The 25507-nt window shown below is 52.5% G+C and overlaps 1 protein-coding gene across 5 annotated transcripts in view; it reads left to right on the top strand.

Annotated features, from left to right (window-relative positions):
• The window catches only part of phactr2 (phosphatase and actin regulator 2), a 246128-nt gene that overhangs the window by 217517 nt on the left and 3104 nt on the right, over window positions 1-25507 (top strand). For all 5 annotated transcript variants that reach the window (XM_078229377.1, XM_078229379.1, XM_078229378.1 and 2 more), the window contains 5 exons: window positions 3705-3919; window positions 5653-5809; window positions 20973-21028; window positions 23356-23417; window positions 24409-24546. In XM_078229377.1, the coding sequence (XP_078085503.1) occupies window positions 3705-3919; window positions 5653-5809; window positions 20973-21028; window positions 23356-23417; window positions 24409-24546 (628 nt within the window). The remainder of the gene's footprint in view (window positions 1-3704; window positions 3920-5652; window positions 5810-20972; window positions 21029-23355; window positions 23418-24408; window positions 24547-25507) is intronic.

The raw sequence follows: 25507 nt of genomic DNA on the forward strand, positions 1-25507 counted from the left end.
TGACCACACCAGCATGGAAATCCAAATGAATCTTTGCTCCTTCAGAGATGTGTAAAGCAACAGGTGAATTCAATGCCACAGAACCACCCCCTGTTTACACTGCACCCCATGTAGCTGTGATTAACTGACCTGCGGTCAAGTGAAAGTGGACAGTCATTCTCCCAAGGCAATTGTTCCTCAGCATCCTTGCAAACAGTTCCACCATGATACAGAATCAAGGAGTGGGAGCAATGGGTGGCAGCCCAGTCAGGATTGAAGCTGGAAGTGAATGAGAGAGAACACACACACACACACACACACACACACACATGCAGAATCCCATCAACAAAACAAGCTGCTTCAGCGATAGACATCAAATAAATATTGGCTCAGGTTAACTTGTTGATATTTCGATGGTAATACTTCAGTCGAGAAGTGTTAGTCTTCAGTTTTCTCTGGGAAAGGAATTGGTGTTCTATTGATTGATTCCGTTCACATGAAGGCTTACCCAAATGTTAAAAGATGATTCTTGTCTAAAGTTGCTCGAAAATCTCACGGGTATAAATGCCATTGCGCCAAAAGTCAAAACGAGGTGACAAAGAAGCAAAGACTCTGAGTGATTGAGAGTTTTCTCACAGAGCAGGCAGTCTGTGGGGAAAGCTGGTGGCATTGTGGTGACATTACTGGTCTAGCAATCTCGAAACCCAGGCCATTTCCCCTGGAGTCATGTGTTCAAATCCCATCATAGCGTTTGTAAAAATTAAACTCAATGGGCAACATTTTACGGCCTCGCTCGAGCAAGACTGGAAAATCCCGCCCGAGGACAATGGACATTTCCAATGTCTGGCCGTTCGCCCGCTCCAATTCCATGGGGAGGGTGGGGGTGGGGCAGTCGAATTCTGGCGAATTAATCTGGAGTATTGAGCTGGTTCTGGCAATTATCATCAATTGTTATGAAGACCCATCTGGTTCACTAATGTCCTTTTAGGGAAGAAAATCCAATGTATTTTTTGAAGAAAGCTCCCAGGTTCTGAGACAATTGAAAGAAGGAGCAGGAAAATGGGGGCTGAGTTCGAGGGGGGGGTGGGGGGGTGGTGCAAGAGTAGCGAGACTCTGGAAATTTCAAAATGATGGTGCTGGGAGGATGCTGAGGATCTGATCAAAGCACAGAGCGATGGCGAATAGCTGTTCCCCTGTTTGCCGCCACCAGGCATTCCTCTGTGAGGGTTAACAGATTGTGCGGGCAGATTCTGGGTCTGGAAACTTAGTGATAGAACACCAAGTCCTGCGGCCTTGTAAATAGTGGCCCCAATTAGCAGAGTAAGAATCCAATTGTGAGCATTAATGTAAGACACAAGATCACGTCACAGATTTAATTAATTATTTTTCAATTGGAATCCTAGATAGCGTATTTTTCGAGAACTGATAGTTGGGACAAGAACGCAAGAAATAGAAGCAGGAGTTGACCACTCGGCCTGTCCCGCCATTCAATACCATCATGGCTGATCTGTGTCGGCCTCAGCTCCTTTTCTGTGCCATTTCCCCATCGCCCTCTATTCCTCGATCTCTCAAATATTTATCCACCTCCACTTTAAATACTTCTAATGATCCAGCCTCCAGCACCCTTTGGGGCGGAGAATTCCAGAGATTCACCACTCTCTGCGAGAAGAAATTTCTACACACCTCAGTTTTAAATGATCAGCCCTTTATCTTGTAGCTGTGTCCCTTTGTTCGAGACTCTCCCACTCGTGAAAACGCATCACCATCCATCCTGTCAAGCCCCCTCAGGATCTTGTATGTTTGAATATATCAGCCATGATCGTAATGAATGGTGGAGCAGGCTCGAGGGGCCAAATGGCCGCCTCCTGCTCCTATTTTCTATGTTTCTTTGAATAAAGTCACCCCTCACTCTTCTAAACTGCAAGGAATACTGACCCAGACTATTTAGCCTCTCTTGATAGGATAACCCTCTCATCCCAGACATTAGTCTGGTGAATCTCCTTTGGACTGCCTCCAATGTTAACATAGAACAGTACAGCACAGAACAGGCCCTTCGGCCCACGATGTTGTGCTGAGCTTTATCTGAAACCAAGATCAAGCTATCCCACTCCCTATCATCCTGGTGTGCTCCATGTGCCTATCCAATAACCGCTTAAATGTTCCTAAAGTGTCTGACTCCACTATCACTGCAGGCAGTCCATTCCACACCCCAACCACTCTCTGCGTAAAGAACCTACCTCTGATATCCTTCCTGTATCTCCCACCACGAACCCTATAGTTATGCCCCCTTGTAATAGCTCCACCCACCCGAGGAAATAGTCTTTGAACGTTCACTCTATCTATCCCCTTCATCATTTTATAAACCTCTATTAAGTCTCCCCTCAGCCTCCTCCACTCCAGAGAGAACAGCCCTAGCTCACTCAACCTTTCCTCAACCTTACCCTCCAAACCAGGCAGCATCCTGGTAAATCTCCTCTGCACTCTTTCCAGCGCTTCCACGTCCTTCTTATAGCGAGGTGACCAGAACTGCACACAATATTCCATATGTGGTCTCACCAAGGTCCTGTACAGTTGCAGCATAACCCCACGGCTCTTAAACTCCAACCCCCTGTTAATAAAAGCTAACACACTATAGACCTTCTTCACAGCTCTATCCACTTGAGTGGCAACCTTTAGAGATCTGTGGATATGAACCCCAAGATCTCTCTGTTCCTCCACAGTCTTCAGAACCCTACCTTTGACCCTGTAATCCACATTTAAATTAGTCCTACCAAAATGAATCACCTCACATTTATCAGGGTTAAACTCCATTTGCCATTTTTCAGCCCAGCTTTGCATCCTAATGTTACTATATTCTTTTTAAGGTAAGGGGACCAAAACTCTACGCAGTGTTCCAGGTGAGGCCTCACCAACGCCCTGTATAATTGCAACAAAACCTCCCTATGTTTAACTCAAGCCCTTTGCAATAAAGGCCAAAATGCTGTTTGCCAAGAATTGACTTTACATCATCAACAAATATATGTATTCCCTCCTCTGTTGGCCCAGGTTCATTGTGAGTGAACCCACCAGCCTCAGCCCGGAGACCCCTATCACCTAGCTTTGACATTGCATTCCTGACATTCAAGTTGGTTGGGTTTCTTCCTCTTTTTCAATCTTATACAGGACGTAAGTTCTAATGAATCGTATTCGGTATTCCACGTCCCCAAGAAACTGGTCCCTGAGTCTGATCTGAACCTCGGTAGGTAATTAGTGTCTGTCGCACCTCCACATGGCTGCACTGGAGGGAGGCACAGTGGTTAGCATTGCAGCCTCACAGTGCCACGGACCCAGGTTCGATTCTGGCCTTGGGTGATTGTGTGGTGTTTGCATGTTCTCCCCGTGTCTGTGTGGGTTTCCTCCGGGTGCTCCAGTTTCCTCCCACAGTCCAAAGATATGCAGGTTAGGCCATGTTAAATTGCTCCTTCGTATCCAAAGATGTGACGGTTAGGTGGATTAACCACGGTAAATGTGTGGGATTACGGGGATAGGGCGGAGGAGAGGACCTGGGTAAGATGCTCTGTCAGAGAATCGGTGCAGATTCAATGGGCCAATTGGCCTGCTTCTGAACACTTGGGATTCTCTGATAATTCCAGAGGGGCACCTAGGAAAGTGACATCCAGGGCAAGAATTGGTGCTTTCTCTGATGCGTGTTTGTTAACCACAACTCTCATCTTTATTTTGAGCAGTAGCTGTGATGAAGCTGACAGGAGTGAGAAGTTGGAGATGGCAGTGAGCCCTCTTACCAAGAAAAACCACGTGCAGCTAGACAGTTCAACAGCAGTCATCGTCATTCCCAGTGCAGCCTACCGGGATTCTCCAGGAAGTGACTCAGATTCTGACAGCTCACTGCAAGACAAAAATGAATCGGATGAATCTGATGAAGATGAGGAATGTTTGAACAGTAAGAACCCTGATCGTGCTATGGATAGTACCTCGTAGGCAGTATGTTGTCCATTGGGACAGGAGGAGGTCATTCAGCTCCTCTAGTCTGTTCCAACATTCGGTTAGGTCATACCTGATGTGTATTTGTATCCCATTTCCCTGCCTTACCCAACCAGAACTGATCCATCTCAGTTGTGCAACTGACCCCCAGCCTGGGTAGTTTGTTTGGGGAGAGAGTTCCAGATTTCCATTACACTTTGTGTGAAGAAATGCTTCCTGATCTCACCTCTGATTGGCCTGCTTCTAATTTTCAGGTTATATCTCCTTGTTCTGTGCTTCCCCAACTGAGAAAATGTTTCCCTCCATCAACCCACCAAATCCTTTAATCATCATAGGCACCTAGACCATAAGACATAGGAGCAGAATTAGGCCCTCGGCCCATCGAGTCTGCTCCGCCATTCAATCATGGCTGATTTTTTTTCTCATCCCCATTCTCCTGCCTTTTCCCCATAACCCCCGATCTCCTTATTAATCAAGAACCTATCTATCTCTATCGTAAAGACACTCAATTACCTGAACTCTACAGCCTTCTGCGGCAAAGAGTTCCACAGATTCACCACTCTCTGGCTGAAGAAATTCCTCCTCATCTCTGCTTTAAAGGATCGTCCCTTTAGCCTGTGGTTGTGCCCTCTGGTTCTAGTTTTTCCTACTAGTGGAAACATCCTCAATTGTCAGTTATCAATTACAAACATCAATTAGATCAGCCCTTTGTATGTACTCAAGGGAATACAAGCTTCATCCGGTTGATAGCATTCTAACCATTACAACCCTGTTATCATTCCAATCAATCTGTCTTGAATTCCCTCCTCCAAGGTCAGTGTATGCTTTACCAGGACTGAGTGCAGTGATTCCATTTGCTGTGTAATTGGAATAGAACTCTCCCCCCCCCCCCCCCCACTTTATGTTCCAACATTCGGGATACGGGCCAACGTCCCATTAGCTGCTCTGTGAACTTTAGTGAAATCTGCCCCTGGCTCCCCTAACTTTGGAAGGGAATAAGACAGTTGCCAAATTTAAATTATTATTTTTTTAAACAAATTACATTCCTCTATTTGACTCTTCCCCACATCTCTACCATGGCGCTTAATTGAGGGAGCGGGCAGAAAAGTTTCTTTATCAAGATCTCCACTCGGCTAAATATATAAAGCTATATCCTTTCTGAAACATGAAGACCAAAATTGCACACACTATTCCAGATGTGGTCTCAGCTCCCTACAACTGGAGCAAGACTTCTTTATTCTTGTGCTCCAATCTCCTTGCAATTGAGGCCAATATGTCATTTACTTGCTGCACCTGTGTGCTAACTTTTTGCGTTCCTTTTATCAGGGCATCAAAGTCTGTGAATATCAACATTTATAAGTGTCATGCTGTTTCAAATGCCTTCTGCTTTTCTATTCTTGCTATCAAGGTCAATAACTTTTCACTTCGCTACATTGTAGACCGCCTCCCATCTTGCTGCACACTCACTTCACCTGAGCTTCCTGATTTCACCCCTGTTTGGTTCATTTAGTGGCTTTGCTCCTTTGTTCTGGGACTCCTTCACCAGGGGAACTAGCTTCTCTGCATTGACTCTGTCCAATCCCTTTACTCATCTGGAATGCAAGTGATGTGCAGTACCGGCTCTTTGTGTTCTTACCTCCTTCTCCCAAGCTCTGATGCTCGGTAACCCTCAGTTTGTGACTCCTTCACCAGGTGCCCTCGCCAATAAGATACGACGGAGGGACACGCTCGCCATTAAACTCCGCAACCGACCAACAAAACAGGAGCTGGAAGACAAGAACATCCTCCCCCGCAAATCAGATGAGGAGCGGATGGAATTGCGGCAGCAAATTGGGACCAAACTCATCAGGTAAGATCCCAAATATCCCCACCTCTGGGTCGCATTTTCACAGGAATGATCATAATGTTGTCAATGGGTTTAATATGGAATAAATCCAATTCTAAAATAGAGTACAGGATGAGTAACCCACAGGCTGGCTGTCAGTACAAATCCTATCTTGTCTTCCTTTGTTCTTTCATGGGATGTGGGTGTTGCTGACAAGGCCAGTATTTATTGTCCATCCCTCATTGCCCTTGGCTCGCTAGATCAATTCAGAGGGGCATTTAAGAGTCAACTACATTGCTGTGGATATGAAAGGATGAGGGGGGGATCCAATTTAAACTTACAGAATACTGAGAGACCTAGATAGAATGGACGTGGAGAGGATGTTTCCACTAGTGGGAGAGACCAGAATTTGAAGGCACAACCTCAGAGTGAAGGGACACTCCTTTAAAACAGAGATGAGGAATTTCTTCAGCCAGAGAGCGGTGAATCTGTGGAACTCTTTGCCACAGAAGGCTGTGGATGCCAAGTCATTGAGTGTCTAAGACAGAGATAGGTTCTTGATCAATAAGGGGATCAAGGGTTACGGGCAGAAGAATGGGGATGAGAATCATATCAGCCATGATTGAATGGCGGAGCAGACTCGATGGGCAGAATGGCCCGATTCTGCTCCTATATTTTATGGTCTTATGGAGCCACACGTAGACCAGACCATGGAAGGAGGGCAGATTGCCTTCCAGTGAATCAATGGTAGTTTCATGGCACCATTATTGAGACTAGTTTTCAATCCCAGATTTTATTTAATTAATTGAATGTATTAATTGAGTGAATTTAAATTCCACCAGCTGCTGTGGTGGGATTTGAGTCTGTAACATTAGCCTGAGCCCCTGGTTTACTCGGCAGGTCTGACAGTATCTGTGGAGGGAGAATAGAACCAACATTTCGAGTCTGGATGACCCTTCGTCATCGACAAAGGGTCAACCAGACTCGAAATGTTGGCTCGGTAAATTTGGAACAATTTTGTAAAAAGCTAACTGGCTCACGAGCATCTTTCAGGAATCAGTCACCCCTCTTGGTTTGGCCTCACCCGCTCTTATTTAAGTGGGTGACATTTTTCCATCTAAAAGTTTAAAGTTTGTTTATTAGTCACAAGTAAGGCTTACATTAACACTCCAATGAAGTTGTTGTGAAATTCCCCCAGCCGCCACAGTCTGACGCCTGTTCGGGTTAATGTACCTAACCAACCCGTCTTTCAGAATGTGGGAGGAAAACAGAGCACCCGGAGGAAACCCACGCAGACACGGGGAGAACGTACAGACTCCACACAGACAGTGACCCAAGCCAGGAATTGAACCCGGGTCCCTGGCGCTGTGACGCAGCAGTGCTAACCACTGTGCTACCGTGTCACCCTACCTGGGCAGATGGGGCCACAGTGTTACCTCTCATCCGAAAGTTGGCACCTCTGCCAGTATCGCGCTCCCTCAAGTCTCACTGCTGCAATCCCACCACCCTCTGACTCAGGAGTGAGAATGTCACTCGAAAAACATTGAAAGCTTTTATGCATTTGTGCTTCAACAAGGTGTTAACCGACTTAAAATGTCAAGTGATGACAATGATTCCCAGCCTCCAAGGTGTAATAGTTTCAGTGACATCTTGTAAACGTAAGGCTGGGTTTTGTGTTAATATTCACAAAAGCGAGAGAGTGAATTGTAAAAAGACAGCCGCAGATCTAGTTTCACATGGATGACTGTGATTGCTTCAACATCACTTGACATCCTTTTACAGACAGGCTTCCTGTCACCCATTTCCACATCACACTCCCTTTGACTGCGATGACTCATCATCTGAGCTGCCTTTCATCACTTCTTTAATTTAAAAAAAACACAAATAACAAAATGGAACTGTGAGTGAAGTCCGGCAGTTTTATCCTTCGAGCCAGTCCTTCACTTTATTTATTCTGAAAAGACTGCCATCAGAGTGATGCCACAGAGTGGGTGAGAATTTGTATGTGTGTGCGTGGGTGTGTGATTACGTGTGATACAGTGTGTGTGTCTGTGTGGGGATTAAAGTGCAGAGGGTGCCTGGTGACTGCGTTAGTATCTGACTGTGGCTGAGGGAAGGGTGAGCAGACAAAAGATAATGATTGTAAGGAAAAAGATAAATAAATCAGGAGACACTGTTTCCTTGCTGTGTTCACACAGTATCAAGCTGGACTTGGCAAGAGTCATGGGGTGACCAGCAGAGAGCCTAATTTTCAAAATTGACCATCCTCTTGTTTTATTCTCTCCTTCCTTCTTTCTCTCTCTCTCTCTTTCTCGCCACCCTCCTCTCCTCTCCTTCCCCCATCCACCCCCTTCTTTCTTCCCTCCCTCTCTCCTTCCTCGTTCTCTCTCTGCACCCCCTCCCTCCATTCCTCCTCCATTCACCCCTCCCTCCTTCCCTCCCTCATTCCTCCCCCCAGTCTCTCTCTACCCCTCCCTCCTTCCCTCCCTCTCTCTCTCTATTACTCCTCCCTTTCTCCATCCATCCCTCCTTTTCTCTCTCTCCACCTTCCCTCACTTGCTTTCTTGCTCTCTTTCCATCCCTCTCTCTCTTTCCATGCGTGCTCCTCTCTCTCTTTCTCCACCCCCCCCCCCCCTGGTGATGGGAATCCTGTAATCCTGTCAGTAATCGCAGACTGTGAAACTTGCCACAATCAACAGTCGTGTCCCCCCCCCCCCCCCCCCATCCTCCTTTGACACACACTGTATAATATGTCTCATAACGAGCAGTGTGTTCGGGACTGGTTGCAATTCCCATTGTTTTCACAGAACACAAAACCCATTTGATTCTCAGATGTCGAAACGAGTTTCAGTCCATCCTGCCCCACTGGGAGAGTGACCGAGTAGAATCCATTGAATTCAGCAGTATAAAAAGAGCGAGTGCGCCAAGTCCCTCGAATTCCGACTGGGAGAATGAGCTAAAAATTACTCAGACACTCCGATTTTAATGAAGCAGCTTGAGTGGGAAGGCAGCCCCTGGTGGTGCAAAATTGCCTGACCTCAGCTCGGTATTTTGCCGATCCCAACCTGTTTGCTTTTTAATCTCATTCAGCTCCCCTCTCCATGTTCGCAGCACCGATCATTTTGAGATGGCCCCTTTGGAGCACTGTAGGCATATTTCACTGATAACCCTTTCAGCCCCTGCGCAGAGGGCCCATGCTGCCTTGGGGGTATCTTCCAAAACCCATCTCTGAAGTCCAGCCCTTCACCCTTAGTCTAGAGAACCAAGTGTCTAATCAGACTCTGCCGAGGGAGCGGGGCACGCTAACCACTGTGCTAACCACTGTGCCACCATGCTGCCACATTGCCAAGGTGCTTTTGGGATGTGGGTGACATTGGTAAGGCACTATTTGTTCACCATCGCTTGTTACCCTGACTTCTAGGAATTTATATCAAATGTACAATAGAGACACAGGCCATTCAGCCCAACTCGTCTCTTCCAGCGTATATGCTCCACATGAGCCTCCTTCCACTCTGCTTCACCTCACATCATTAGAATATTCTGCTATCCCTTTCTCTATCTTGTGTTTATCTAGTTTCCACTGCACTGCATCTCAATCACTCCCTGTGGTAGCAACTTCCATGCTTTCAGCACTCTCTGGGTGAAGAGATTTCTCCTGAATTCCCCCATTGAATTTATTTAAGATCTTATATTCCTGACCATTGGTTCTGGGTGCCTTCCACAAGTGGAAGCGCCTTCTCTATGCTGACCCTAACAAAACCCCTTCACAAACCCCTCTACCGAGTCACCCCTCAGTCTTCTCCTTTCTGGACAGATTCTGTTCACTCTTCATAATATAATTATAAGCCACTCAGTTCTGATGTCACCTTGTAAATATCTTTTTGTATCATTTCCAGTGTCTCGCTGTCTGTTCATTGCTGTGTGGGTGATCTAACCAAGGCGAGATTGGGGTGAATGGTAGCGCAGTGGTAATATCACTGGGCCAGAAATTCAGGTTCATGCTCTGGGGACATTGGTTCAAATCCCATCATGGTAACTGGTTTTAAATTCAATTCATTACTCTGGAACACTAGGATAACCTCAGTGATGTTGACCATGACAGCTATCGTCAATTATCATAACCCATCTGGTTCACTAATGTCCTTCAGGGGAAGAAATCTGCCATCATTGTGTGATCTGGCCTACATGTGACTCCAGACCCACAGCAAAGTTTGGCTCTTAACTGCCCCTCTGAAATGACTGACCACCTGCTCAGTTCAAGGGCAATTAGGGATGGGCAATAATTGTGACAACCACGTCCATGAAAAAAAGATGCAAGTGTAACCCAGCTTCTCTATTTTTGAGTTCCATTCCTTGGGGTAAAGGTTTCCAGTCCCACCCACTGCAGGAATCGCCGCCGGCGGGATGGAAAATTTGATGGACCGTTTAAAGGCCCTTTGACCTCGAGCAGGAATTTCCGGTCTCAGGTGGGTGTGATTGGAAAGTCCCGCCCTTGTGTTTGGTATAATGCAACTGAACTTGCTAAGGCCATGTACTGGAATCCAGTCACAGTGGAGGCAAGGTCCCAATGGGTGGCATGGTGGCACAGTGGTGAGCACTGCTGCCTCACAGCGCCAGGTAACCAGGTTCGATTCCCGGCTTGGGTCACTGTCTGGAGTCTGCACACTCTTCCCGTGTCTGTGTGGGTTTCCTCCGGTTTTCTCCCACAGCCCAAAGATATGCTGGTTAGGGTGCATTGGCCGTGCTAAATTCTCCCTCAGTGTACCCGAACAGGCGCCGGAGTGTGGCGACTAGTGGATTTTCATAGTAACTTCAATGCAGTGTTAATATAAGCCTTCTTGTCATAGAATCATAGGATCCCTATAGTGCAGAAGGAGGCCATTCAGTGACAGGAAGAGAGTTTATGCCTCTGAGATTCACCAAGTTCCAAATCCTAACCATGTTCCTCGGACAGGAGGCACAGAGAGTGCCCATGAGCAAGGAAACTATACTCTTGGCTATGTGAAAAGAGAAGGGAAGTGGGATTAATTGGATTGGTCCATCAATGAGCTGGCATAGGCATTATGGGCCAAATGGCCTCCTGTACTGTTTTTATTCTGTACCAAGGCATGTTTGTGACTTCCGAAACTCTTGGGGGTTGTTTTTGAGTGAGTATTTGGGAGCAGGTCTTAGTCTAAATCTGTCTCTGTGGGTCACTGTCCATCGCAATACCTCAGGATCAGTGGATCACCTGATAATGTTGGCCATGCCTGATTCTGATTGGCAGACAGGAGAGGGTGTGCATTTATATAGTGCCCTCCATGACCTCAGGGCACCTCCAAGAGCCCTACAATCCAAATAGTTCTGAAGAGCGAACATTCCTGTAATGTCAGAAATGCAGCAGCCAATCTGGATAGCTCTTTCAAGGAACCAGTATGGGCGCAGTCAGCCAAATGGTGGTATATCTTCCCATGAGGGAGAGAGAGAGAAGCAGGGTATTACGAGACAGAATGTTACCTTTCTACAGCTGACTAGGAGCTATTTCCGAAGGTGGAGGAAATGACGGAAAGTTATTGACCCAGTCTGTGGGAGGTAACGCTAGGAACAGAATGAGAGAGATTTCTGCCATCGCATTTTAGCTTCATTGTCTTAGTTCAGTTTTCTAACCTCATTGACAGCTTCCCAGAGAAATATCTATAGTCAATTCTCAGTTCCAGGTGAGTGTGTAACAATGCGGTCACAGTCATTAGCCCGACAGCTCACATGTTTTGATCTTCCTGTAACATTGTGACCTTTTTAGCTTTAATGGCATCATTTCAGTAAGATGTAAGCGGCTGTGTGAGTGCAGAGCAATGATTCACTGATATTCACTTCAGAATATCTGTAACCACATTCAGGAGAGGACATTATTGGGAGGGAAATGGGAGGGGATGAGTGAAAGATTTTCTCTGGGGTGGGGTGTATCTTTGTCACGAGATGTGGGGATTGCGAACATGTCAGTCACTGGCGGCTGTGTCTTCACCTGCTGAGGCCTGGAGCTGTGCAATTTTCTGCCGAAATCTCGTGATCCCTCTTCACTCGTTCAGTTTTTCACCAAGCTCTCGGTCACCTGTCTTAACATCTGCTTATGTGGCTTAGTGGCTTAGAATTGTTTTGATAACACCTTTGTGACGTGCATTCAAAGATTTTATTCTGTTAAGTGTTATATCAGTGAAACTTGTTGTTGTATTTCAAGTGTCAGAAACACTCTGTAGCTTCTCGATAATGGGTGAGAATCACAACATTCTCCCATCATTTTCTGACGCTTCAGCCTGGATTTTACCACCTGTGGCCTCTGAATGGCCTCCCTGGGAGCTCGCTGCCAGAGGGCAGCCTCCTGACACTGCCAGCCCAGTCAGAGTGGCCAATCGCTCTGAAGCCTCGGCAATCTCACTCGGAGCAGATGGTGATGCTCAAGCGGGCCAGAGAACTCAGGAGCTGGGCCGAGAGAGCTCAAAAATAAAAAACACAGGTCAAGGGTCAGCAGGGAAACCCCTCCGGGTCACATGGGCTGCCTTCCCTCTTTTTTTTTATTCATTCATGGGACACCGGGTATCGCTGGCTGGCCAGCATCTATTGCCCATCCCTAGTTGCCCTTGGACTGAGTGGCTTGCTGGACCATTTCAAAGGGCAGTTGAAAGTCAACCACATTGCTGTGGCTCTGGAGCCACATGTAGGCCTGACGGGGTAAGGACGGCAGATTTCCTTCCCTAAAGGACATTAGTGAACCAAATGGATTTTTCCGACAATCGGCAATGGTTTCATGGTCATCAGTAGATTCTTAATTCCAGATATTTTTTATTGAATTCAAATTCGGCCATCTGCCGTGGCGGGATTTGAACCTGGATCCCCAGAACATTATGTGATTAATAATTGAGCAGGCATTATGTGATTAATAATTGAGCAGCCACTAGGCCATCGCCTCCCTCTTCACATCCACATCCAAAGGCCATCCAGCCTGATCACAGACCACCTCCCCCAGCCCCGTGCCCCCAGACTCCAACCCCAGCGGCCCAGGCTGCCACAGGGAGGCAGCCTCAACATCCCCACACAGATGGGCATCGCTTTGCCATTGACAAATATGTCGACAGCAGCGTAAAATGGCCCTTAAAAGGGCCTTTAATCCTGGTAATCAGTTGACCACCTCTCTTTGGACCAGACGGTTTCTCCAGATTCGGTCCCATCGCTGGGAAACATGCATGGTGACATCGAGGAAATGACCCACTCTCCACAATTTTACCAACCTCACCTTATCCCAGCCTGCCTTCTGGGAGTCGCTCAAATCCTGGCTTCCACCTCCCTCGGTCCGTCCTGCTGAAAGAATGGAACAATATCGCGGCAACTGACCTCCCCACAGTGGCCTGCCCAATATCACCCGTCCCCCACAATACCAATCCCGTCTACCCCACTGCCCCCCCCCTCCCACTGCCCCCCCCTCCCACTGCCCCCCCTCCCACTGCCCCCCCCTCCCACTGCCCCCCCCCTCCCACTGCCCCCCCCCTCCCACTGCCCCCCCCTCCCACTGCCCCCCCCCTCCCACTGCCCCCCCCCTCCCACTGCCCCCCCCTCCCACTGCCCCCCCCTCCCACTGCCCCCCCCCTCCCACTGCCCCCCCCTCCCACTGCCCCCCCCTCCCACTGCCCCCCCCTCCCACTGCCCCCCCCTCCCACTGCCCCCCCCTCCCACTGCCCCCCCCTCCCACTGCCCCCCCCCTCCCACTGCCCCCCCCCCTCCCACTGCCCCCCCCCTCCCACTGCCCCCCCCTCCCACTGCCCCCCCCCTCCCACTGCCCCCCCCTCCCACTGCCCCCCCCCTCCCACTGCCCCCCCCTCCACTGCCCCCCCCCTCCCACTGCCCCCCCCTCCCACTGCCCCCCCCTCCCACTGCCCCCCCCTCCCACTGCCCCCCCCCTCCCACTGCCCCCCCCCTCCCACTGCCCCCCCCCCTCCCACTGCCCCCCCCCCCCACTGCCCCCCCCTCCCACTGCCCCCCCCTCCCACTGCCCCCCCCTCCCACTGCCCCCCCCTCCCACTGCCCCCCCCTCCCACTGCCCCCCCCTCCCACTGCCCCCCCTCCCACTGCCCCCACCTCCCACTGCCCCCCCTCCCACTGCCCCCCCCTCCCACTGCCCCCCCCTCCCACTGCCCCCCCCTCCCACTGCCCCCCCCCACTGCCCCCCCCTCCCACTGCCCCCCCCTCCCACTGCCCCCCCCTCCCACTGCCCCCCCCACTGCCTCCCCCTCCCACTGCCCCCCCTCCCACTGCCCCCCCCTCCCACTGCCCCCCCCTCCCACTGCCCCCCCCTCCCACTGCCCCCCCCTCCCACTGCCCCCCCTCCCACTGCCCCCCCCTCCCACTGCCCCCCCCTCCCACTGCCCCCCCCTCCCACTGCCCCCCCCACTGCCTCCCCCTCCCACTGCCCCCCCCTCCCACTGCCCCCCCCTCCCACTGCCCCCCCCTCCCACTGGCCCCCCTCCCACTGCCCCCCCTCCCACTGCCCCCCCCTCCCACTGCCCCCCTCCCACTGCGCCCCCCTCCCACTGCGCCCCCCTCCCACTGCGCCCCCCTCCCACTGCGCCCCCCTCCCACTGCGCCCCCCTCCCACTGCGCCCCCCTCCCACTGCGCCCCCCTCCCACTGCGCCCCCCTCCCACTGCGCCCCCCTCCCACTGCGCCCCCCTCCCACTGCGCCCCCCTCCCACTGCGCCCCCCTCCCACTGCGCCCCCCTCCCACTGCGCCCCCCTCCCACTGCGCCCCCCTCCCACTGCGCCCCCCTCCCACTGCGCCCCCCTCCCACTGCGCCCCCCTCCCACTGCGCCCCCCTCCCACTGCGCCCCCCTCCCACTGCGCCCCCCTCCCACTGCGCCCCCCTCCCACTGCGCCCCCCTCCCACTGCGCCCCCCTCCCACTGCGCCCCCCTCCCACTGCGCCCCCCCTCCCACTGCGCCCCCCTCCCACTGCGCCCCCCTCCCACTGCGCCCCCCTCCCACTGCGCCCCCTCCCACTGCGCCCCCCTCCCACTGCGCCCCCCTCCCACTGCGCCCCCCTCCCACTGCGCCCCCCTCCCACTGCGCCCCCCTCCCACTGCGCCCCCCTCCCACTGCGCCCCCCTCCCACTGCGCCCCCCTCCCACTGCGCCCCCCTCCCACTGCGCCCCCCTCCCACTGCGCCCCCCTCCCACTGCGCCCGCCTCCCACTGCGCCCCCCTCCCCACTGCGCCCCCCTCCCACTGCGCCCCCCTCCCACTGCGCCCCCCTCCCACTGCGCCCCCCTCCCACTGCGCCCCCCTCCCACGGCGCCCCCCTCCCACTGCGCCCCCCTCCCACTGCGCCCCCCTCCCACTGCGCCCCCCTCCCACTGCGCCCCCCTCCCACTGCGCCCCCCTCCCACTGCGCCCCCCTCCCACTGCGCCCCCCTCCCACTGCGCCCCCCTCCCACTGCGCCCCCCTCCCACTGCGCCCCCCTCCCACTGCGCCCCCCTCCCACTGCGCCCCCCTCCCACTGCGCCCCCCTCCCACTGCGCCCCCCTCCCACTGCGCCCCCCTCCCACTGCGCCCCCCTCCCACTGCGCCCCCCTCCCACTGCGCCCCCCTCCCACTGCGCCCCCCTCCCACTGCGCCCCCCTCCCACTGCGCCCCCCTCCCACTGCGCCCCCCTCCCACTGCGCCCCCCTCCCACTGCGCCCCCCTCCCACTGCGCCCCCCTCCCACTGCGCCCCCCCTCCCACTGCGCCCCCCTCCCACTGCGCCCCCCTCCCACTGCGCCCCCCTCCCACTGCGCCCCCCTCCCACTGCGCCCCCCTCCCACTGCGCCCCCCTCCCACTGCGCCCCCCTCCCACTGCGCCCCCCTCCCACTGCGCCCCCCTCCCACTGCGCCCCCCTCCCACTGCGCCCCCCTCCCACTGCGCCCCCCTCCCACTGCGCCCCCCTCCCACTGCGCCCCCCTCCCACTGCGCCCCCCTCCCACTGCGCCCCCCTCCCACTGCGCCCCCCTCCCACTGCGCCCCCCTCCCACTGCGCCCCCCTCCCACTGCGCCCCCCTCCCACTGCCCCCCCTCTCTCCCACTGCCCCCCCCTCCCTCCCCCTGCCCCCCCTCCCTCCCACTGCCCCCCCCTCCCTCCCTCCCTCCCACTGCCCCCCCCTCCCTCCCACTGCACCCCCTCCCTCCCACTGCCCCCCCCTCCCTCCCACTGCCACCCCTCCCTCCCACTGCCCCCCCTCCCTCCCACTGCCCCCCCCTCCCTCCCACTGCCCCCCCTCCCTCCCACTGCCCCCCCTCCCTCCCACTGCCCCCCCCTCCCTCCCACTGCCCCCCCCCTCCCTCCCACTGCCCCCCCCTCCCTCCCACTGCCCCCCCCTCCCTCCCACTGCCCCCCCCTCCCTCCCACTGCCCCCCCCTCCCTCCCACTGCCCCCCCCTCCCTCCCACTGCCCCCCCTCCCTCCCACTGCCCCCCCCTCCCTCCCACTGCCCCCCCTCCCTCCCACTGCCCCCCCTCCCTCCCACTGCCCCCCTCCCCTCCCACTGCCCCCCCTCCCTCCCACTGCCCCCCCTCCCTCCCACTGCCCCCCCTCCCTCCCACTGCCCCCCCTCCCTCCCACTGCCCCCCCCTCCCTCCCACTGCCCCCCCTCCCTCCCACTGCCCCCCCCTCCCTCCTACTGCCCCCCCCTCCCTCCCACTGCCCCCCCCCCCACTGCGCCCCCCCCCACTGCGCCCCCCCCCCACTGCGCCCCCCCCACTGCGCCCCCCCCCACTGCGCCCCCCCCCACTGCCCCCCCCCACTGCCCCCCGCCACTGCCCCCCCCCACTGCCCCCCCCCACTGCCCCCCCCTCCCACTGCCCCCCCTCCCACTGCCCCCCCTCCCACCGCCCCCCCCCTCCCACCGCCCCCCCCCTCCCACCGCCCCCCCCCTCCCACCGCCCCCCCCCTCCCACCGCCCCCCCCTCCCACCGCCCCCCCCTCCCACCGCCCCCCCCCTCCCACCGCCCCCCCCTCCCACCGCCCCCCCCCTCCCACCGCCCCCCCCTCCCACCGCCCCCCCCCTCCCACCGCCCCCCCCCTCCCACCGCCCCCCCCTCCCACCGCCCCCCCCCTCCCACCGCCCCCCCCCTCCCACCGCCCCCCCCCTCCCACCGCCCCCCCCCCTCCCACCGCCCCCCCCCTCCCACCGCCCCCCCCCTCCCACCGCCCCCCCCCTCCCACCCCCCCCCCCTCCCACCGCACCCCCCCCTCCCACCGCCCCCCCCTCCCACCGCCCCCCCCCCCCTCCCACCGCCCCCCCACTCCCACCGCCCCCCCCCTCCCACCACCCCCCTTCCAATGCACATCCATTCAATTAGGATGAAGGAGGCGGAGGGGGGGAGGAGTGAGGGGGGCAGCTTCCTGCTTCCCCTCTCTCAACAACATTAATGTGGATGTTGCCACAAGGCTCGAACTTGTTGCCCGCTCCTAATTGCTGTGAAGAGCGTGCTGGTGAGTCACCTTCTTGAACTGCTGCAATCTATGTGATGTATGTATCCATAAACAAAGGGACAAGGAGCAGGAGGTAGGCCATTGAGCCCCTCGAACCTGCTCTGCTATTTAATAAGATCATGGCTGATCTCATAGTGACCTCAAATCTGCATCCTGCCTACCCCCCGATAACCTATCATCCCCCTGCTTACCAAGAATCTGGCATCAGAAGGCAGCTAAGGAGTAAAGAAGTGGGAGGGGAGATTTTGGGAGTGAAGATGCCATAGCAAGTGTCCAATTCACAGCGCATACCACCCCAGGTAATGGTCTTGATGCAACAGTAGGACACCAGGAGGTTTGGACTTGCTGGGGCCCCTCTATCACTGGTCCATTAGAACTGTAGTCGGCCATCTGTGTGTCAGGACACCAGGAAGATTCTTCCTGTGGTACATTCTCTTCCTTATAATGGTGTGTAGAGTGTCATTTTCAGATCCCTGATGTTTCCATGTAACCTTTCAACAGGCTATTTGGTCCATTTAGTTGATACTAATGTTTATACTCCACATGAGCCTCCTCCCAACTACCCTATCAGACTTTGGCTTTGTTCCTTTTTCCCTCCTGTCCTTACCTAGCTTCCTCTTAAATGCATTAATTAACAATGAATTAAAACTTAATTGATAACACTCTGCCCATCCAGTGATGTATTTTTGGTACCTATTTTTAACAATTATTATGTGCCGCCCTATCGGCGTGTCCTGGTGTGTGTGGCTTCTCCCTGAACACCGGGAACCAGTTGACGCAGAGTTCACTGATGGTGGCATCTTACCACATTTGGCACTTTTGCATATGTTTGGGTAAACCTGACGTTGATGTATTATGGATGTCACCAACACTTGCAAGAGAACCTTGTCACGAAACCTGTTTCTGCTGCTTTGAGAATGTTCAATTTTAGTTTAAAGCGTGGCATTCCACAGAATGAGGAATGAACTTCCTGTTCACACCTGTTCAAGTGAAGAAGATCACGATTAAAGGGTGCTCCATGATTGGCTACCTGCTATTTGTCATTCCACTTACTTTCAGATAATGCACATTTTACTGGGTTACCATAATGTTGAGGTTACGTTTGTGGAGTAATGTGCCAGAAATGGCAAACTGCAGCAATAATTTACCAAACTTAATCATGGACCAATCCAATGGAGGTCCCTGGTCATCAACACCCTCTTAGGACATGTGCCTGAAAGAGCAGGAGTGCCACAGAGGCCTGGGTTAATAATATGAGTTCAAATCCCACAGTGAGCATAGAATCATAGAATCCCTACAGTGCAGAAGGAGGCCATTCGGCCCATCGAGTCTGCACTGACCACAATCCCACTCGGGCCCTATTCCCGAGAACTTGAACTCAGTTGAAATGCAAAACTGATGACGTGAGGTTATTGGATTGTTGTAAAATGGAACAATTTGTTCATTAATATCCTTTCAGGAAGAAAACATACCAATTTTATCTGATCTGACCTGATACGTGACTCCAGTCCCTCACCAACATGGTTGACTCTGCCTCTGAAATGTCCACACAGTTGCTTCAATGGGTGCCTGTGATTTAAAAAGGCTTCTCCACCACCTTCTCAGGGCAACTAGGGGTGACCAGCCTGGCCCTGGCACCCAAAACCCTGTGTTTTTCTTTTCTGAAAAGGTCATACATTTTTAAGATTCAGTAAGTAGTCTCACAACACCAGGTTAAAGTCCAACAGGTTTATTTGGTAGCACGAGCTTTCAGAGCGCCGCTCCTTCATCAAGGTGCTAACAAATAAACCTGTTGGACTTTAACCTGGTGTTGTGAGAATACTTACTGTGCCCACCCCAGTCCAACGCTGACAACTCCACATCATTTTTGAGATTCTAATACGTCCAGACAAAAGGACAATTCTCTCCGATTGTGCCTGTGTTTTTTCCATGTTTAGTGGAATATTGAGTCTTTGAGTAGGACAGGTCAGTATAAACCAGCAGCACTCCTGACACCAGGAACACAACAAGAAAAACAGAAAATGCTGAAAATACTCAGCAGATCGGCCCAGTGGTTAGCACTGCTGCCTCACAGCGCCAGGGACCCGGCTTGGGTGGCTGTCTGTGTGGAGTCTGCACGTTCTTCCTGTGTCAGCGTGGGTTGCCTCCGGGTGCTCCGGTTTCCTCCCACAGTCCGAAAGATGTACAGTTAGGTTGATTGGCCATGCTAAATTGACCCTAGTGTCAGGGGATTAGCGGGTTAAATATGTGGGGTTACGAGAATAGGGCTTAGGTGGGAGTGTGGTCAGTGCAGGCTTGATGGGCTGAATGGCCTCCTTCTGCACTGTAGGGAATCTATGGGATTCTATGATTAGCCATGGTAAATGCTGAGGGTTATGGGGATAGGGCAAAAAGGGTGGTTTGGGTTGGATGCTCTTTCAGAGAGTCGGTGCACACTCAATGGGCAGAATGGCCTCTTTCTGCACTGTAGGGATTCTGGTTGTGGTTGTGGCTCAGGCACCATCTGTGCAGAGGGAAAGAGTAAGCATTTCAGTTCAGTGACTTTTCCTCAGAACTCCACTGTAATTTTGTTTTGTATGTTTCTCTGAACCTTATGGAGAGCTATGCTGTAATGGGTGTCATCCCTGCCTCTGAGCCAGAAGCTCCGGGCCTCAAGCCTGCTCCAGGATTTGATGGCCACGGAAGGTACAGTCACAATGCGGCCAAACACGTTGATTGTCAACCCTCCAACATGCCTGTGGTGGGACAGTAAGAGCGGAGAGAGTTTCCTGGTCAGGCAGGTTTGCTGCAGACTGGCGCTCAGCCTCTGGCACCAGGCTAGTGACCCAGGAGCCATGAGAGCCAGAGGCACAGATGGTGCCTGAGCCACAACCATAGAATCCCTACAGTGCAGAAAGAGGCCATTCTGCCCATTGAGTGTGCACCGACTCTCTGAAAGAGCATCCAACCCAGACCACCCTTTTTTCCCTATCCCCATAACCCTCAGCATTTACCATGGCTAATCACCATTGGCTGTGTTGATATTTGAGACAATCCCATCCCTCTCTCCTCTGGAGCAGTGAACAGAGACCTAATGACACACATTTTGTGACAGGTGTTTCATTGATGCAGGGGGCATGGTGGTACTCGGGTCAGGAAGTTGCCGGTTGCTGTAGGCTGTGTCTGATGAGGATGATTGGTGTCTGTTTTTGATGAAGGGGTGGTGGGGCTGGGAAGCTGCTGCTGTTCTCAATGTACAGGGTTCTGAAATAAAACATCTCCGGGGAGAATTTTAAAAATAAAGTGTTAACGAGGGAGCAAACCCTGTTAGTTATTATCACCAAAAAAATGACAATCCCTAGAGAGGGAGAGAGAATGAAAGAAGCACGTGGATATATAATGTGACGGTTTTTTTTTGTTACGATGTTTGGATCCTCCTCTCCAGCTCCCCACTCTCATCCCGCCCCTCCCTTCTTCCGGAACCGTCAGCAGGAGTGTATATAAAGGCAGAACGGGCGCTGCCACTAAATCATTGCAAGCTGATAGTCACACAGCTCTGTCTACAGCAAGCAAAGCAGACCGGGAGATTCCAGCAGCCCCTGAGCTCTCCAGCCAGCCAGCAGCTTTTGTTTTCTTCGCTCTATCAGAGAAGGAATTCTTTATCTTTTTCCCAAAGAGAAAATGGTGCACTATTCCATTGTTATTGTGTTCGGCAGGAGACTGAGCCAAAGACCATCACTGGAAGAATTGGAACAGAGGAACATCTTAAGATGTAAGTAGGATCAGATCTGCTCGTATTGCTTAACCGGTTGCGTCTTTGATTAGAGTGGCGGGGGGTACCGGTCTGTCCCGCTGACACATCACCAAATGCAATCTCAACCAGCCAAAGCTGCAGAAGGATTCCTGCATCCCAACAGCTCCGAGCAGGAGCCTGGGAGCTGTGCAGAATACAAAGATGGGATGCTGTCTGCATTGAAATAACTCTGCGGATGTTAACTTGAAAATAATAATCGTTGCAAAAAAAAAGGCAATTTCAGTATTGCCGAGAGGAAGAATCTGGCCAGCAGAGATTTATTTAGAGGATGTGTTCCCTGCATCTTCTGCTCAATGTCTCTTCTGCCTGATCAGATGTCTTAGAATTGAGCTTCAGACAGGTCCATCTGCCGCAGAGCACCACATGTGTACAGGGAGGTGGGTGGTCCGGGGGGGGGGGGGGGGGGGGAGAATCCGCCCCCGCATCCCCTCCCCCTCCCCCTCTGGGTGTGTGGGAGCGACCAGGATGGAGAACCCCACCTCCCAACTGCGTCACCGAGGTTTCCCTGGGACGTCACCGAGCAGCTGATGCAGCAATGTAACTCTTTCAGCACTGGGGAATTTCACTTCCGGCCTTCTCTTCTTGCCTCCTTCCCACTGCATCATTAAATACCCACCTCCCCACACAGAATTCCACCCACTTTATAGAATTCACTCAACACTCCATTTTTATTCAGATCTAGTTTATTTTAACTCCATAATGGAGACCAGGATGCAGACAGATGCTAATGTCACAGCTGCCTCGATGTTGCTGATGTACTGGGGTGTGGGGAGGGGATGGATAGCCTTTTGTGTTTCACCCAGGGCCCCAGGAAAAGATTTACCACTCTGCAGATTTGTCAGGGGTGAGGGGCTACAGTTGCATTGAGGAGAATTTGTGATTCCCCTTGGAGCAGAGAAGATTCCTGGAATATTTAAATTCTGAGGGGTTTTGATTGTCGAAAAACTGGTGGTTTCCTGGTGGGAGGGTTAGACACAGATTTTTAGATCATAATGAGTTATTTTTTTTAAACACAGCCAGTTGTTCTGATCTGGAATACACTGCCCGAGGGGGATTCACTAGCAACATTCAGAAGGGAATTGGCTGAATGAATGGCAGAGTTCGGAGGAAACAGCATTCAAATAGCTCTTTTGGAGAAACTGTACATTCAGTGAACTGAATGGCCTTCTATTGTGTTGTATCATCTGATGATTGGAGTCTCAGTGAGATTAGCCCCATACACAATATACAATGTGAAGCTTTATTGCTCTCATTTGGGGGGTGGACAGGAAGGAGAGGAAGTTAATATAATCCTGTTAAAAATTATATTTTAACTTGTACATCTATCACTGGCAAAGATAAATCACGTGTGTAACATGCAGAATAACTAGCTCCAATGGTGAGCTGAAGGGCCGATGCTCTGTTACCTGGTAGTTTTCCCTTCTCCATCTATTTATCCAATTCTCCTTTGAACATTCCGACATGGGAGTTACTATTGAATCTGCTCCCATTCATTAAAGCAGGCCACTGGGTCTCTCTACTTCTGACTCCCAGATCCCCCACACAACCTAGCTGCCTAGGCCCTAACTCAGGAATTCCCTCGCAAAGCTCTCCGCCTCTTTCTTCCTCTGAGTCTCTCATTAAAACCTACCTCATTCAGCAAGGTTATTATCATATGTCTATTTGTGTAGCCCGCTGACCAGTCTTGTTTGATAACCCTCCTGTAAAACAGCTTGGAACAATTTGTGATGCCGAGGTGCTATATAAATGCAGATTGTTGTTGCCCTGGAGCTAACCCAGTCGCTGCTCATTACCCTTCAGCTCCTAACTGAGTGAAATATGTGGCCAGTGAGATACGGGGAGGGGCAGCTTGTGTTCAGACTCTGTGCCCGCTTCAGCTCCCCTGACCCATATATCAAGCCTGTCAGTGTTTCCAAATGAAGAATTCCCATCTCCCTGCTCCTTGAATGGCAGAAGGATCCTCCGATACGTAACCAGTGCAGCGACTGCCTATCGAGCGGCTCCCCACATCTGAGCCTTGTATTTCCCCTCCAACCATTGTGTTCCCCCCCCCCTCACACAACACGTGTGTGTGTGTGTGTGTGTGTGTCTCGCGTCACGTGGGACCACAGATAGGAAGGTACAGACAGTGGAATGCACAGTGACGTTGTTGTAAGGGGTGGCTACACACACGTCACAGCCATTGGAAGAGGATTCCCCCAATATCTACCACGTGCTGAATGAGTTTTGTTGCGTTTGCAAAAACCTTCCACCGAGTCTGACCCCCTCCCTTTGTTCAAAAACAGATCGAAATGAAGAAGAGGAACATGAGGAAAGACTGGAGATCAGGAGGAGGCTGACTCGCAAGGTAAACCTCACTTTTTATTACTTAAACTGCAACCAATCCCAATGATTCTGCCTCCGAGCTACAAGATTGAACAGAGGGCAAGCTGTCACATGGGTAAACTTAAAAAAAAAAAATTCTGTAGAATCAAAGTTCTGTTCAACAGTACCAGGACATTCACAAAGCTTCATTTCTGAGAGAGCATGTTCCCTGTCCCAAGTCAGAAGGCGTAGGTTCAAATCTCACTGCAGACAGTCCCTTCCCTGCATGTGGAGACTGGGAGTCCAATCATCGAGTGGGGTTTTGGGAGCTCCTTAAAGCAGCTTCTTAACAGGACATGGAAATGTCTTGGTGGCTTGAAGATGAGGAGTGTGTGTGTGTGTGGAAAAACAAATGACTCAACAGAAAGGCGCACCATTATCTCCTCTGAGCAAATAGAGCAATTTAATTTGGTTTCTAGTTTCATGGTGGAATTGGCTCCTGATGTTTCCAATGCCAGTTATCGAGCAGAGATACTGAGGACCACAATCTCTTTTAGATATAACGTCAGCCAATCTCCACATGGACATTTGGATCTTTGTGCTTAAATATGGGTTTTGCGTCTCTGCTCAGTCATTTTCCTCTTTGATTGGATTGACAAATCCGGCAATAGTGAATTGGCAACTGGCCTCCCCCATGACCAGTCCCCCACCCAGCCCCCCCAAACTTGGGTTTCCATCCAACTCAGCTGCTACCTGAACTGTACAGAGTTGCTGATTTGCCATTTTGCATTTGCACTGAATCATTATATTCCCATCAAAACTCCATTGTGTTACTGTGGCAGTGTGCTTGCTTGATAGCAGAATTTGTACAGAAAGAGGCCATTTGGCCCATCATGCTGCTGATGGAGGGTGCCATCCAGAACAGTGCCTGCTGTACTCTGCAGTTAATGTCAGTCTCTTGCTGATAATGTTTGAATTGAGCGTCCACCAGATCTTCAGTGGTTAATGACTGGTCAATCTGTCTCTTCTAACAGCTTAGCCTCAGGCCGACGGTGGCAGAGCTGCAAGCGCGACGGATCCTTCGCTTTAACGAATATGTGGAAGTGACAGAGGCCCAGGACTACGACCGGCGAGCGGATAAGCCCTGGACCCGGCTAACACCTGCCGACAAGGTGAGAACCTGCAGCATTTTGGCGAAGCCTGGTTAACACCGTCAGAACTGATGGCGTGTCGATGTCCCAGGGGGCTGTAGATTGGAGAAGGTTACAGAAATTGGGAGGAGTGAGTGAGGCTGTTGAAGGATTGGATGAGAATTTTAAAGTTGAGATGTGACTTAAGTGGGAAGCTGCTGTGGATCAGCATGAGACAGAGGCATTCACATTAATCTCAAATCAGGCTAATTTGCCTCTTCCCACCCCCACCTCGCTCAATTGCTGGTTTTGGCTGGGGTCCCTTAGCTGATATGTTGCTGTGCTTTTGGAGTTGCAGCATTTGATTCGGGAAGGAGGGACTGAAGTCAGTATGTGCAGTGTCATCACAGGCCTGTCATCATGAGCCTGACCTTTCTGGATATGTTGTAGGGTGTTGCTGCACACCGTGAACAATCTGTTCCATTTGCCTGTCTCAGTGGGGGGGGCATTCTCTCTCCTCTGAGTCAAACAGTGGCTTCAATCCTCACTCCAGGCTGACATTTCAGTGCAGTGCTGGGGGAGTGCTGCACTGTCAGAGGTGAGACATTAAACTGAGGCCCTGTCTGCCCCTCAGAAGGGCATGAAGATCCCAGAGCTCTATATTGAAGCAGAGCAAGAGAGTTCTCTGCTGTGTCCTGGCTATTATTTTAGGAAGGAGCAAGAACATTTTTATATTGCTGGGGGGGGGAGGAGAGATGAAAATGGCTTGTAGAACAAAATCTAAAATCGAGTTAACGTTTCCCCTGCGAGCCCAGCGTATTGGAAATAAATATCCCATCGTATGTTGTGGGACTGACCTTTCAAGGAGATTTGGAGGTGTCGAAGGGTCTGATTGTGCAGATAGTAAAAGGCCTGTGATAATGGATGGGAGGCAGTGCAGCCTCTGGCGTGGAGGGGGTGATGCAGCCTGATGTTGGGGCTGCCTGGCAGTCAGTGGGGTGCC

Source organism: Mustelus asterias, chromosome 15 (assembly GCF_964213995.1).
Source record: "Mustelus asterias chromosome 15, sMusAst1.hap1.1, whole genome shotgun sequence".
Lineage (NCBI taxonomy): Eukaryota > Metazoa > Chordata > Chondrichthyes > Carcharhiniformes > Triakidae > Mustelus > Mustelus asterias.